Below are 13,464 nucleotides of genomic sequence, written 5' to 3'. Positions count from 1 at the left end.
GCCCATGTAAGCTTGATTTAAAAAAAAAAAAAGAAAAAAAAAAAAGGCAAGGCTGGGGGGTTTAAACGGTTATAGCCTTCAAAGATACAGGAACTGAGGCAGCAGAAGAAAATTATCTCATTCCTCTGTAACATCCACCCTTATCTTGGTTCATCAGTGAGCAAACCCTGTGGATTCCTTGGGTGCTTCCTGATACCTGAAGAATGTATACAGCAACATTGTGTCCCAAGTCACCAACCCTCTTAGTTGCATGCATTTTTAATATAGACTTGAGAGTTGCATTAAATCTTTCAACTGGTCTGTTTAGACTCTGGGTGGTAGAGTGTAGACTTTAGCTGTGTTATCTCATACAAGTTCCATAATTCTTTGAACAGAAGGGACATGGAATTTGCTCCTCTCTCTAAGTGTATGTCTTTTGGAAAGCCCATCCGGCTGAAAATGGCAAGTAGGGCATGGGTTACAATCTCAGCCTCTAGGTATCTTCTATCAAAGGCCACCCCACTAATATGAATTGATCTGGAGTTCTCTCAAGAACTGACAGAGTCTGCACATGCAAGAGATTTGGTTGTCATGGGTGACATCAATTACCCGGACATAGATTGGGAGGAACATGCAGCTAGGTTAGCTTGGTCATGTAGCTTCTTAACTGTAATCAAGGAGCTCTTTCTGACCCAGGAAGTGTAAGGCTCAAACAGAGGTACTGCTCTTCGAGGCTCGGTCTTGGCCAAAGGAGATGATCTGGTGTGTGACTTGAACATTGAGGGCAGCCTGGGCAACAGTGACCATGAGCTCAACTACAAGATTTACAAATCAACTAGCAGGATTGAAGTCCTGGACTTCAGAAATGCTGACTTCAACAGGCTCAGGGCATTAGTAGCAGAGGCGATGTAGGACCAGGGATAGAAGTTGAATTGGGTGCAAGAAGAGTGGTCCTCAAGGACACGATCCTCGAAGCACATAAGAAAACTGTTCCTATGAAGAGGAAAGGTAGCAGAAGGGCTGGCAAGCCCTCCTAGCTCAATAGGGACATCGCAGTCCTCTTGAAAAAGAAAAAGGAGGTGTACACACAGTGTAAGCTAGGGACAGTCCTCAAGGAGGACTATACAACAGTGGTCTGCACTTGTTTCATAGTTAGTAGGGTTGGAAAGGACCTGAGCAGATCATCAAGTTCGCCCCCCGCCACAAGCAGGAAAGAACGCTGGGGTCAGACGACCCCGGCAAGGTGTCCATCTAGCCTCCTCTTAAAGACCCCCAGGGTAGGAGCAAGGACCACTTCCCTTGGAAGTTGGTTCCAGATCCTAGCTGCCTGACTGTGAAGTAGTGCCTCCTGATATCCACCCTGAATCTGCTCTCTGTAGGAAAATGATAAGGAAAGGTAAGTCAGCAATTGAGTTTAAGTTAGCCAAGGGAGTCAAGGATAGTAAGAAGTCCTTCTTTAGGTATGTAGGGACCAGAAGGAAAACAAATGGAAGCATGGGACCCCTGCTTAACACCTTGGGACAGCTGGGAACAGACATTCAAGAAAAAACTGAATTCCTGAATGCCCACTTTGCTTCGGTATTTCACCAAACCAAGAGAAAAGACAAGCAAGATATGGATCACATGGGGCATGAAGGGAATGATAGCCTTCCCACTGTGGATGCTGAGCTGGTGCAAACAAACTAGAAAAGCTAGACATTTATAATTCAGTAGGACCAGATGGACTTTACCCGAGAGTGCTGATGGAGCTGTCTGAGGTCATTGTGGAACCCCTGGCAAAACTCTTTCAGAAATCGTGGCACATGGGAGATCTGTGAGGATTGGAAGAGGGCCAACATTGTGCCCATCTTCAAGAAGAGGAAAAGAGAGGACCCAGGCAACTATAGGCCAGTCAGCCTAACCTCCATCCCGGGAAAAATCCTGGAAAAACTCATTAAATAATCTATGTACGATATGCTCATTGAGGGTAAGATTCTGAACGACAGCCAGTATGGCTTTCTTGTGGGTAGGTCTTGTCTTACCAATCTCATCTTGTTCTATAAACAGGTCTCTCGCCACCTGGACACAGGAAAGAAGGTCAATATTATATACCTAGACTTCCAAAAGGCTTTTGATATAGTATCCCATGATATCCTTGTGGAAAAATTTGAAGATTGTGGGCTTAATTGTTGAGCAGCTGTTCAGTGGGTGGAAAACTGGCTGCATGGTAGGACCCATAGTTCTCTTGAATGGACCCCCTGAGGGGTCCATGCTTGGACTGGTGCTTTTCAACATTTTTATCTATGATTTGGATATGAGGGTGAAAAGCTCTTTGGCCAAGTTTGTGGGCAACACCAAGTTATGGGGGCGCACTGGAGCCAGATGAAGTTCAACAGTCAAAAATGTAAGGTGCTCCATCTGGGGGCAAACAATCCCCAACATACCTACAAACTTGGTGGCAACAATTTAATTCACACCACGGCCAAAAGGGACCTAGGGGTAGTGATTGACAATTGCATAAACATAAGCTGGCTGTGCGATGCTGTGGCCAGCAGGGCAAACAACATGCTGGCATGAATTAACCGTTGCATCTCTTGCAAACCTAAAGAAGTGATACTTCCACTCCACTCTGCAGTGGTGAGACCACAGCTGGAGTACTGCGTCCAGTTCTGGGTGCCACACTTCAACAAGGACATGGAAAAACTTGAGAGGGTCCAGAGAAGAGCCACCTCTATGATCAGGGACTTGCAAGACAAGCCATACGAGGAGAGGCTGAGAGACTTGGAGCTTTGCCCTAAACTTTAATCTGAGTTTTCTACCAAAAGACAATACCACAAAACCAACACTAGATGAGGGAGCTTTTCTAGCAAAGGATGAGTTCAACAGTCACTGTTGTTCAGCACAATCTTGTGGTCTCGTGAAGACATCTTTATGCATCTAACTACACAAAACTTTATTCTAAGTTAATTGGATAACTAATACTCTTGAAAAATATTTCACCCTAGTTTAGTGTATTGTCATCATTTTTGTTGTATTGCCCCAAACATCTCAAAACTTATCCTTTTGGTTGCTTTTACATTGTAACATTTATTTACTTCAGCAGAAAAATAAATCTTGAGGTATTTCCAGGCATAAAAGAATTAATTTTTATTTAGGTCAAGATCTTATTCAGCATAATTCTTCTGGAAGTAATGATATGAATGGGAGCTTAAGACTGACGACTCCAGCAATCAGCAATCAGTCAACAGGTGCTACTATAACTATAAGCAATGATCAGCTTCTCTCTCAGGGTACATCACTGAACACTTCAGGTATGCTTGCAGTAAAACATACAAACAGTTATTATATGTGAAAAAAATAATTGTAGGGCCAGTGGAATATATCTGGAACATTATGGTCTTGTTCTTGGCAATTGGAGACCGCATGATTGTAGTGAGTGATCTAATCTCTTGCCAAAATTCTGTTTCTTGTCAGTTGAAGCATTCACCTTGGCCAGAAGAAGAGGGAGGGAAAATAAGGCCATGTACCTCTAAATACTGTTCTGAGATAATTAAACGAATAAATGGAGAGATGGTTTGCTAAACTCGAGGAGTAAGGCAGAGCTGTGATAATGGGTCATGTGGAAATGTCCCGTGGAGCCCATTTTATTAGAAATCTGTAAATGAGAAGCATTTCCTACTTCCTGGTATGTGAAAAATAAAATCTGCAGAATATGTTCTTGGTGTGTAGGTCCCTACTACTGCTTCCTTTCAATCTCAGTGGATGAACATCCTTTTTTAATATTTAGGGTATGGGGCAACAACATAGTGGCGAGCCTGTGGGCCACGTTCAGTCAATGGAGCCACAGGATCATGCCCTTGGAGCTGGAGGACTTTTGCCTATGCCCAGGCTGGGACTGTGAAGCTTCCTACTACTGCCACTGCCACTTCTACCTCTCCCTCCTCCCCCACATTCCCACCTATAGCATTAGTGCAGCTTCCAGCACATGGGGGAAGCATAGGGTAGCAGTGGCAGTACAGATGCAGTTTGTAGCTGCACAGCCCCTGCTAAGTTACCTCCTGGCTGGAAGCTGAACCTGCTCTGCAGCCAGGGAGAAGTGATGGCAGCATGGATACTGCTCCCAGCTGTCTGGCTCCAGCATGGGCAAAGCCCTGCACTGCTGACATGCTGCCAAAACCAGCTGGCTCACATCGCCACAGCTTGCTAAAGGTTGCCAGACCCTGATATAGGGACAGTTTTTCTAAAGGAGAAGAATTAGTTTACTTAGAAATGCAGTTTTGGATTCACTTAAATTTGAATTTGTGAGGTTCATTTTAATATTACTGAAACTAAAGTTTTTTGATCTGGGGGACAACATATCTGCCATACACAAAACTGAGGAGGAGGAGAAAGAAATAGTGATGCAGTACTCTACCTAAACTCTTTTGCATAATAGTTAAAGTATCTATAATGATCTGCTGGAGTAGAGATTGAAATTCAAGCATCTTTCCCATGACTGAAAGGTAGCCATCATGTTTTAGTCCTTTTTTCCGTTTGTCTCACCCAGTGAATAAATATTGTAAATATTTATACAAAGAAGAGCTGCATTTGAGAGAATATCCCCAGAATATCCTGTGATACTGGAGCTTAGGATATTGTCCTAGAAAGTCAGTGAAACCAGTTCAAAACTCTGCTTTGATGTAAGCAGATGCAAGGTTTTCTACATATGATATGAATACTTAACACACTCTGTTTTTTTAATGATGCCAAAGTCTGTTGTGAACGCATATGATGCAGGGTTTCCTACATATGAGGTGAATATTTGACATACTCTGTTTTGTTAATGATGCCAAAATCTGTTGTGAATTCAGGCCTTCATTTACAAATTTGCTTAGTTTGTTTTTTAAACCCCAAAGCAATCTTTTCCTTTAGCTGGAGATTCCAAAAAAATGATCAGGCATCAGGATGATCAGTTATAAGTTCTGCACCATTTATAAACATTGATTAATTGCACAGTTCTCTTTGTATAACCACAATGAAGAAATTTGGTCTTATGTCTGAGTTAGGTCAAAGCAGTTGTGAAAAAATAATTGGATATAAATGGGGCAGCTGAATTGACACAGAGTATATACATGGGGTTTATCCTGCACCTATGCTAGAACTAAGCATCTGGGAGCTTTATCTTCCTCCCCCTCACTCTGTACTCACAGAGCTGGGTGAGGAACAAGCTGTCCAGCCTCTGCCCAGTGTGCAGGGAGGGGGATAGGAACTGTCCTGTTGAGGGACAGGTCCCAGGCCCATGCCCCAATCTGTTGGTGGGGCAGCTAGCAGTAAGCTAAACTGTTAGCGGCCCCACCGATGGACTGGGGGAGGAGGCTGGGACCTGCCCCTCCCCTGCACTTTTTCCAAGTCCCCTGTCCCTAATTTGAGGAGCCAGGGCCAGGGGCAGGAGCTCCCTGCTTCCGGGGCAGGAGGACATTGTCCCCGCCCCAGCAGCAGGCAGCCCCTCTCCCTTCCCCTGAGCTAGGAGACAGCTGTCTCCTGGCCCTGTGCTCCCTGTCAGCCCCTGGGCTAGCACCAGGGGAGTGCCTGGAGCCCCCCTTAGTAGCTGCAGGGGCCCCTTGCAGAGTTGCAGGAAAATTGGTTTAAATCTTCTCCCTAATCCTGGACCAGTAGATGCCTGTCCAAAACAGCTTACTCTGGATTAGTTTACACCACAGTAAATCTAGGTCAGAGTAAATACATGTGTAGACATGCCCCATAAGAATGACCAGCATTGTTTTTATTTTAGAAAGAACCAGTGTTATGAAATCCTATTAAATAATTGTAGCTCTGGTGTTGGTATACCAAGTAGTCACTTGAACTAGGCTCTTGGTTTTTTTGGCAGGGATTTCTTGTTTTGCCATTTTTAAAAGTTTTGTATTTTTTATCTTGGCATCTTTTATAGGTAGACAAAAGTGAGTATTAGCCAAAATCAATATTAGCATGGGTCCTGAAAATGGTCAGGCTAGAGTTCATTTTGATTGGTCATAAGATGGTATGTATTTTATTAAGCAGCATTAAAATGTGCCTTTAGTTATTTGTGCACGCAACAAATCACTGTCCATGGAGTGCTGCAACCCTCTCAAATATATGGCTATAAAATGTGACATATCAGTCCATATAACTGTCAGCCTCCTGTTATAAGTTTATATAAAAATGTATGTTATTTGCCATTTGTTTGACTAAGAGGAGAAAAATCTGTAATTTTAGCACATCAGCATTTCAGCAAGTCATTGTAAAAAAATCGCCAAGCAAAAAAACTTTGTAGAATTTTTTAACCTAAAATGAGGTAAATCTGCATTAAAATTTGTTGCGTATAATTTTTAATGTTTTTGTGACGTCATTTGTACTTTATTTTTTAGAGCTTAATACATCAGGTGGAAACCTTCCTTCAACACCACCTATGTCTCAATCCACTGTTTCTTCCCAGAACTTAGTAATGTCTTCATCAGGGGTTGGAGGAGATGGCAGTGTCACCTTGACCCTTTCTGATACTCAGGGCATGTTGTCTGGTGGTCTTGATGCAGTTACACTTAATATCACTTCACAGGTGAGTCTCATTTACCACAAAAGCATGCACTTCTTACCTGGCTGGTAAACTAGTATTGCAACCTCAGGGGACAAACTGTGTCAGTGTTTTTTTGTTCTGAAAGTAATTCTTTCCATTTACAGATAGCAGTTGAATATCTGACAGATACTCTTTTGCTGTTAAGTGTGCACACTGTTATCTAAAACTATTAAAAAGTTATTTAAACAGCCTCAGAGCTCTTCTGAAATAGAATTTTCACAGTGATGAGACTTTTGATTCTGGCATTAATACAATTCCATTTACAGTGCCTAATATGATATCATATTAGTAGAACTAGTAATTTTACTGATTTTTAAATTCAGAGGTCTGTAGTGCAGATATAGGGTCAGCCTTTCTATTGATCATTATTTCATTTCAGTGTTTACATGTGGGGATATCTCATATTTCACTACTTACTTCATTACTGATCTAAGACTAAACCTGGTTTTTTCATGCATGAAGTATAAGCACATAAAACTGTTAACATAATATATTTTTAAATGTGCTGAAACAAAATCTATCAAGGGGCCTGTATTTCTACATTGAACCCCAGTCTTTCAACTTTGCATGTAAAATAATTATCGTGCCTGTCAAAAATAAGTGATGTGCTTCCCAGCCAATTTATGCAAGACATGTCTGTGATAGTACTCAAGGTATAATTTCAGACTCCGCAGTGTTTTAAGCTGTGTGATTTTTGGAAGAGTTGATGATCATATGTATTGTGGCAGTTCCCAAGAATCAAAAAGAATGGGTCCCAAAGGTCATAGGTGCTGTACAGACAGTCTAATAGATGATCCCTGTCACAGAGTTCACTGGGTGAGTGAATAACTGTAAAACACAAGCAGAATAAACAGTGCAATGTCAGCAAACATCACATTAGTTCCAGGATTTTTGTGGGGTGATTTTACATATTTTGGATATGTGTACTGTGGAGTGGAAAACAAGAATGAAATAGGAATATGGGAGATCAAGAAGGGGAAAAGAGGGTAAGAATGGCAGGTGCACACAAAACTTGGGTGAAGGTACTGAAGTGGAGGAAAAGGTTGCAGTAAAATGAACTTTTACTTAATGCCATTTTTTGTCTCAGAGTTAGTGGTTATTGACACAGTTGAGTGTGTCTGAATGAACAATCAGTCAAACAATTTTATTTTGACAGGGTCAGCAGTTCCCTGCCTTACTGACAGATTCCAGTCTCTCCAACCAGAATGCATCAGGTTCACAGCAAGTCATATTGGTGAGCCATACACCACATTCAACATCTGCAAACTCGGATGAAATAACGTATCAGGTAGATATGGTTTATTTGCCTACCTTTATATACAGAAACATGACTTTAATCAGAGCATTAATTTAAGTTTGCCCTGAAGCAGAAAGTTTGGTGTTTTAATTTTTATCCTAATTATTGTGCTTTATTAGGGAGATGCCAGCTTCACACATAAGGCTATGTGCAATTTGCACTTAAAGCACAAGTTTAACCTTTGTTTTGTATGGCAAAATAGAAAGTTTTGAACATTTGTAGTACACTGTGAGTCTAGAATGAATTTTCTGAGAATTCTTAAGAAAATCCCTTAATTGTAGAATCTAAAAACATATTTGTAAGGAAAGAACAAAAGTGTATTGTGTCTTAAAAATGATCTTCCTCAAATCTGGGACTTGGACCAAAATTCTAAGTTTTCTATCTTTGTACTGTTCTATTTTGGAATAATTACAACATCCCTGTAATAATCTACTATAAATGATTGTACTTTATATAGTATCATCCAAAATTCCATCCTACTGTAATGTTTCTCTGAACTAAATATCTAGGATCAGGCTTTTAATGCTATAGGTAAAACACATAGTTTATACATATGATAAATGCAGATGTATGCATAAACACTGTTACCATGTAATCACACCATGCTATCAATTTAATATTAGTACAGTACTAAAAATATCTCTTAGAAGAGGAATGGCTTTAAAAATCTGCATCTTTTAGGCTTCTTTTCAAACTAGTCATAGGCTTTTAAATCCATGCATTGTTTCCGTTTCATTTGTTTCATAATTTTCTTTGGTCTTTTTTATTATTATACCATACATGTGAACAAATATTACATGTTTAAAAGGGAATTACCTCATGTCAACTGGCCAATAGTATGTATTTTGTGTTCTGTCTTTCCTATAGTAAAAGAAAGCTAAACCACAGTAATTTAGCCATTAACTTTCACTTACTGTGTGAGGTAAGAGACACATGAAACAGTTATTGTGGATCAGCTAATGCATAAATCCTTATCTGCTTTTTACTTCGTTTCTTTGTGTGTTCATATACTTTGTGTCTTTTCTGAAAGATGATAACTACATCTGAATATAGTAATGAAAAGCAGACTAATTACAGTTAATGTAATAAGTTTAATACTTTCCCTTGGTCCCTTTTAATATGTGCTACAGTAGTATCATGTTTAGTTCTTATTTTATCCGTTGCTAACATCCAAGTTGAGATGTCCACACTTCAGCCTTTTTCTGGAAAGGTACAATTTTGAATCATAGCATGTGTGTGCAGTTCACACTATTCATCATAGGCTGTGGACTTGTGTTGCTTTTGTGGCGCTGCAAAAAGTAAAAGAGTATTGTTCAGTTCACTTGCAGCCCTAAAAAAATGGTGGAACAGCAACAAAATTTTCTGTCTTTCAAACAAACTTCTCAGCAGTGCAGTATTTTGTTGCACTATAGGGTTTGTCCCAATCCTTCAGCATCCTATAATGCATTGTTAACTGCCCCCTTCCCACTATTCCTAGCCTCCACAATACCAAGGAACTTGTCCCGTGACTCATGCTGAACTCTACTGCCTCAAGGAGGAGTTGAGCTTACATGCTGCTGTACCCGTTTGAAGCTCTGTGAAAGCACACCAAACCCTCTTACCTGCTCTGCATGCCTAGGCAGCTTCAAGCAGGTGCTTGCCACATGTCACCCAAAGCCAGGGCAAAGAAGCCTAACTAGGGATTTTGGCACCCTGGGAAGAGATGCGAGAGAAGACTTCCCCACATGCAGGTTACTGCTGAGGTGTGACACAGAGTGATACAGGCTCTCTCCCTCAGATTTTGCCATTTTGGTCTCCCCTCTCAACTTGCACCCAGGGCTTGTGCTCTCCTTTTCCATCCCTAGCTGTGTTACTCCCAAGACCCACAATGCCCAAGCCAACCCCATCTGTCTCAGCCTTCAGATGGTCCACCAACTCAAGTGGCCAGAGAAACAATCACATCTTCAGTACCTTCTTCCTCATGTAATACTCATGAGAGGAAGAGGTAAGTCATGATGCTGTTCTTAATGAAGAAAATAAAATCCTTCCCAATCCACATGAAACCTGATTTCAAGCCACACCGTACTTTGGTGATCGTTTGGCTGATTTATCCAAAGAGAATCACGCTGGCAGCTTCACCTGGATCCATTTCTGCTCCAGCTTCCAAAAAACACAGCATAAACCCACCTTACAAATCCTCTTGTCATGCAGCATAAGTATCTGTTCTTGTGACATCAACATCTCTGGCTTTATCACTGAGCAAGGACAAGAAACAAAAACTCAGGAGTGGTTGAGTTCGTGTGCAGTAAGTCGAAGGTCAGCCGAATGTGATTCAGGTTGCTGTAATTAGAAAAGGCTTGGGAAAACGAGGGGCAGTCAGTGCCTTTCCTGAAACTGAGATAATTGCAAAACAGCAAGGGGCATTGTCTGCCAGAGACTGCTGTTTTGAGCAGTTTCACTGGGAGGTGCTCATGTGCTTTGTGCAGTGCTGTGTAATCACTTAAAATTTAAGACTGGGCATGGGGACTGCAAGCCCAAGAGGTTGTGGCAGTTTATGATTCAGACATGCTTCATCCACAAAATCTCCACAAGGTCATCAGTACCCTTCCCCTGCTGACGACATCCCATATGTTGCCAAAACAGATGAAGCGCAGTGTCAGCAGCTGCTGGGTGACCAGACACACCACCTGTCTTGTCTCTCTCTCTCTGACTGTGAACTTGCCAAAGTGCCAAAGAGGTTGGCCATGGAATGGGCTCTGTCAGATTGCAAGTTTCTGGATGCCCGTGGCAACATCCTTCTTCATCCTTGTGCTAGTACTCTGTAACATGGCAGCAGGAACCTGCTCGGTGGATAGTTGTAGAAAGGTGGCTAGGCTTATCTGCCAGTGGTCGTTCTCCCAGGTCCTCAGAACAATGCACTGACACCAACAGGTGCTTATTTCACATGCAAAGAAGTGCTGATACATGGGCTGTAAGTGGTCCCAAAGCACCCTAACTTCCATGGCATCTAGGCAGCTATGTGGCTGTTGGCAGACACAAAACAGAGAGAACGCAAGAGCACACATGCCCGTGACTCCAGTCATGTCTGCTTATCAGCCTATACAGGAGCTGAAAATGTTTGCTGAAGAAGTGACGACAGGCCTTGACTCTGCCAGTAGGAGTACTGGATCAGGATTCACAAGGCACAGAGCAGTAGGGATCCTTTCCAGGCTAGGGGCATAACTGATGAGCCTTTAGGAATCAAAATTGACCAAAGCTGCTATGGCTCTGTACTCCCCTTGTGGATGAGTCCCTGGGTGGGCATGCTCCCTGGGCAGACAGCCAATTAGCATTTTCTGCTGCACTTGCCTGTCCTCGGGAACTTGCAGAGATTGAGAGGGGAGAGCAGGGAGCCTACGAAGCATGCTGGGATCTTTGCATGCCATCCCACCTAGCTGTGGAGTGTTAGCAATATGCTTTCCCTTAAACTTTATAGTGTTTCAAATGACCAGGCACCTGAATAGCCATATGCAAGTAATGCCATGTTTTTGTAGCACCACAGATTTCCCAGGCATTTATAGCACTACAAATGAATGCTTGGTCATATCCTTAGCTTGCTTGACACTGCACTTGTTTCTAGTAAACTTTATCTTTCATTGCTGTTTTATGCAATTTCTCATTGAAAATCTATATATTTTTTCTATCCCAAATATTTTCATCTACAGTAGCATAGGCTGCATTTCATGTTTCATTCTTTAAGATTATTCTGTGATTTAGTGGCTATAAATATGTTTTTTCCTTTTGTATCTGTAAAGAATAAAGCAGCTTCAAGTTACTTCTCTGAAGTTACAGGGTGAAATTTTCAGGACTGCCTAAGTGATATAGGTATCTAAATTCAAGACTCTTTAATTGGATGAAGGTGCTTTTTAAAATTTCACTTGTGGGCATCAAAGAGCCTAGCTCCTTTTGAAACTAGGGTTTAAGTGTCAAAGTTACTTACATTTTTTAAAATGTTAACCTTGCTGCAGAAAAAACAAAATAAACTAAAAGTAGCATGAACTTCTCTATAGATGAGAACTTCTCCCTTCTATAGATCTTCTAAAAGGTTGGGAAGGTGTGAAATGTTTAACTCTTCCTTATTTAAAAAAAGCTAGATCTATATGAGTAACTTTACACATATAACATACATGTATGCTCAGAATTGCATCTGAATGTAGACAAAATATCATTCCACTGTAGTGAGGTGTTCGTTTTCCAGAATTTAATGGCATGTGGACCAAGATTAAATTTCCATCTTTATTTCCTAAGTATCTTATCAGTACACTTTTGAGATCCTCAGTTTCCTTCTCCTTAGTTAGAAATATAGGGACAAAGTGTTTCCCTTTCAGGCTTTTTTTTTCTTCACAGCTATTCAATTTATCGCAATAGTCATGTAACTGTATTGGAATATCTACAGCTCTGACAATCATACAGTTTACATCAGTTAGGAGTTATTTTTATCACCAATCCAGATGTTTAATTAAAAGTACATTCTGTCTAGTATAAATTTCTTCCTCCAATTCTAGCCATGCCATTCTTTGCAAAGGAATACTTCTGTTTAATTATAAGCATTATTGATATATACATTAAAATGTTTATATGCTACAAATATCTATGGCTTATGATCTGTAAAATCTCTCTGTTTATACCCATAAATGATAGCCTTGTGACTTGATCTAAATCTTGATCAAACTATACTTTGGAGAATGAATACACTACAAATATAGTTTACACTGAATATAATATTGCCATCTTCTTAAAGTAGCTTTTACAGAGAAGCATGCGTCTTGCCAGAGATTCCTCATATTGTGAGGTCTTGCCAGTATAGCTGTCCACTATATAAATCATACAATGCAGAGATGAAAAAGGCTTTTCAAATAAAATTAGACGTAAAATTTATACTGTCCTCAGTTAAATTACACTAATTTTCTTAACTAACCTATTAACTTTCATTCTTAGGCAGAATGCACTTTAGTTTCAAATCATTAATAAATCTCTCCTTGGTACTCTCTATAAAATAACTATGATTTCTCCCTTGTAAACTGCCCTTGACAGTTTTTAATAATCACAGTCATTTGGGGGCTTCATGTAACTGCAGTTAAGACACTGGCCAGAACAGTCTTCTTAAACCATAGTTCAGTGATGTCTTCACAGAAACCTGATTTTTTTGGGATAAGCTATTTATTCACTTGCTTAACTTTAAGAGCTTGAGTAGCCCTATAGAAATCAGCAAGATTGTTTATGGGTTTAATGATTGAGATGGATGCCTAATTACACAACGTTTTCGTTATATTAAAGCAGAAAGCATCACCTCAATTCTTACTGGCTTTTCCTTTTCATTTTGGGAAATAATGTTTCCCCTGTTTCAGGGAACCCTGTGTGTAAAGTGTTGGCTTCTCTGCATCTGTAACCACTTTTAAGCAGTTAATGGCGCATCCCTTCCATGAAAAAGTGATCAGTTAATGAAACAGTAGTCTGACATTTGGTTTACCTGCTCTGTCATGAAAACTTCAACCTTTGTGTAATGTCTCATACCTCCAGGAAAAAGTAGTAGTCTCCTTTCCTGGAGACCTCTCTGGTACCCCACAAAAATGGAAAAAAGTCACAGACTGAATGCAGGGGG

The 13,464-nt window shown here is 40.7% G+C and overlaps 1 protein-coding gene across 2 annotated transcripts in view; it reads left to right on the top strand.

Moving 5' to 3' along the window:
• Positions 1–13,464, top strand: part of ZNF236 (zinc finger protein 236) — a 129,631-nt gene that overhangs the window by 105,127 nt on the left and 11,040 nt on the right. For both annotated transcript variants that reach the window (XM_019544878.1, XM_019544869.1), the window contains exons 27-29: positions 3,114–3,269; positions 6,342–6,529; positions 7,704–7,835. In XM_019544878.1, coding sequence (XP_019400423.1) covers positions 3,114–3,269; positions 6,342–6,529; positions 7,704–7,835 — 476 coding nt within the window. The remainder of the gene's footprint in view (positions 1–3,113; positions 3,270–6,341; positions 6,530–7,703; positions 7,836–13,464) is intronic.

The sequence above is a fragment of the Crocodylus porosus genome, unplaced genomic scaffold, assembly GCF_001723895.1.
Source record: "Crocodylus porosus isolate Cpor-Errol unplaced genomic scaffold, CroPor_comp1, whole genome shotgun sequence".
NCBI classification, from domain to species: Eukaryota; Metazoa; Chordata; order Crocodylia; family Crocodylidae; genus Crocodylus; species Crocodylus porosus.
The sequence above is the reverse complement of the archived record's forward strand: the minus strand, read 5'-3'. Positions and strand labels throughout refer to the sequence as shown.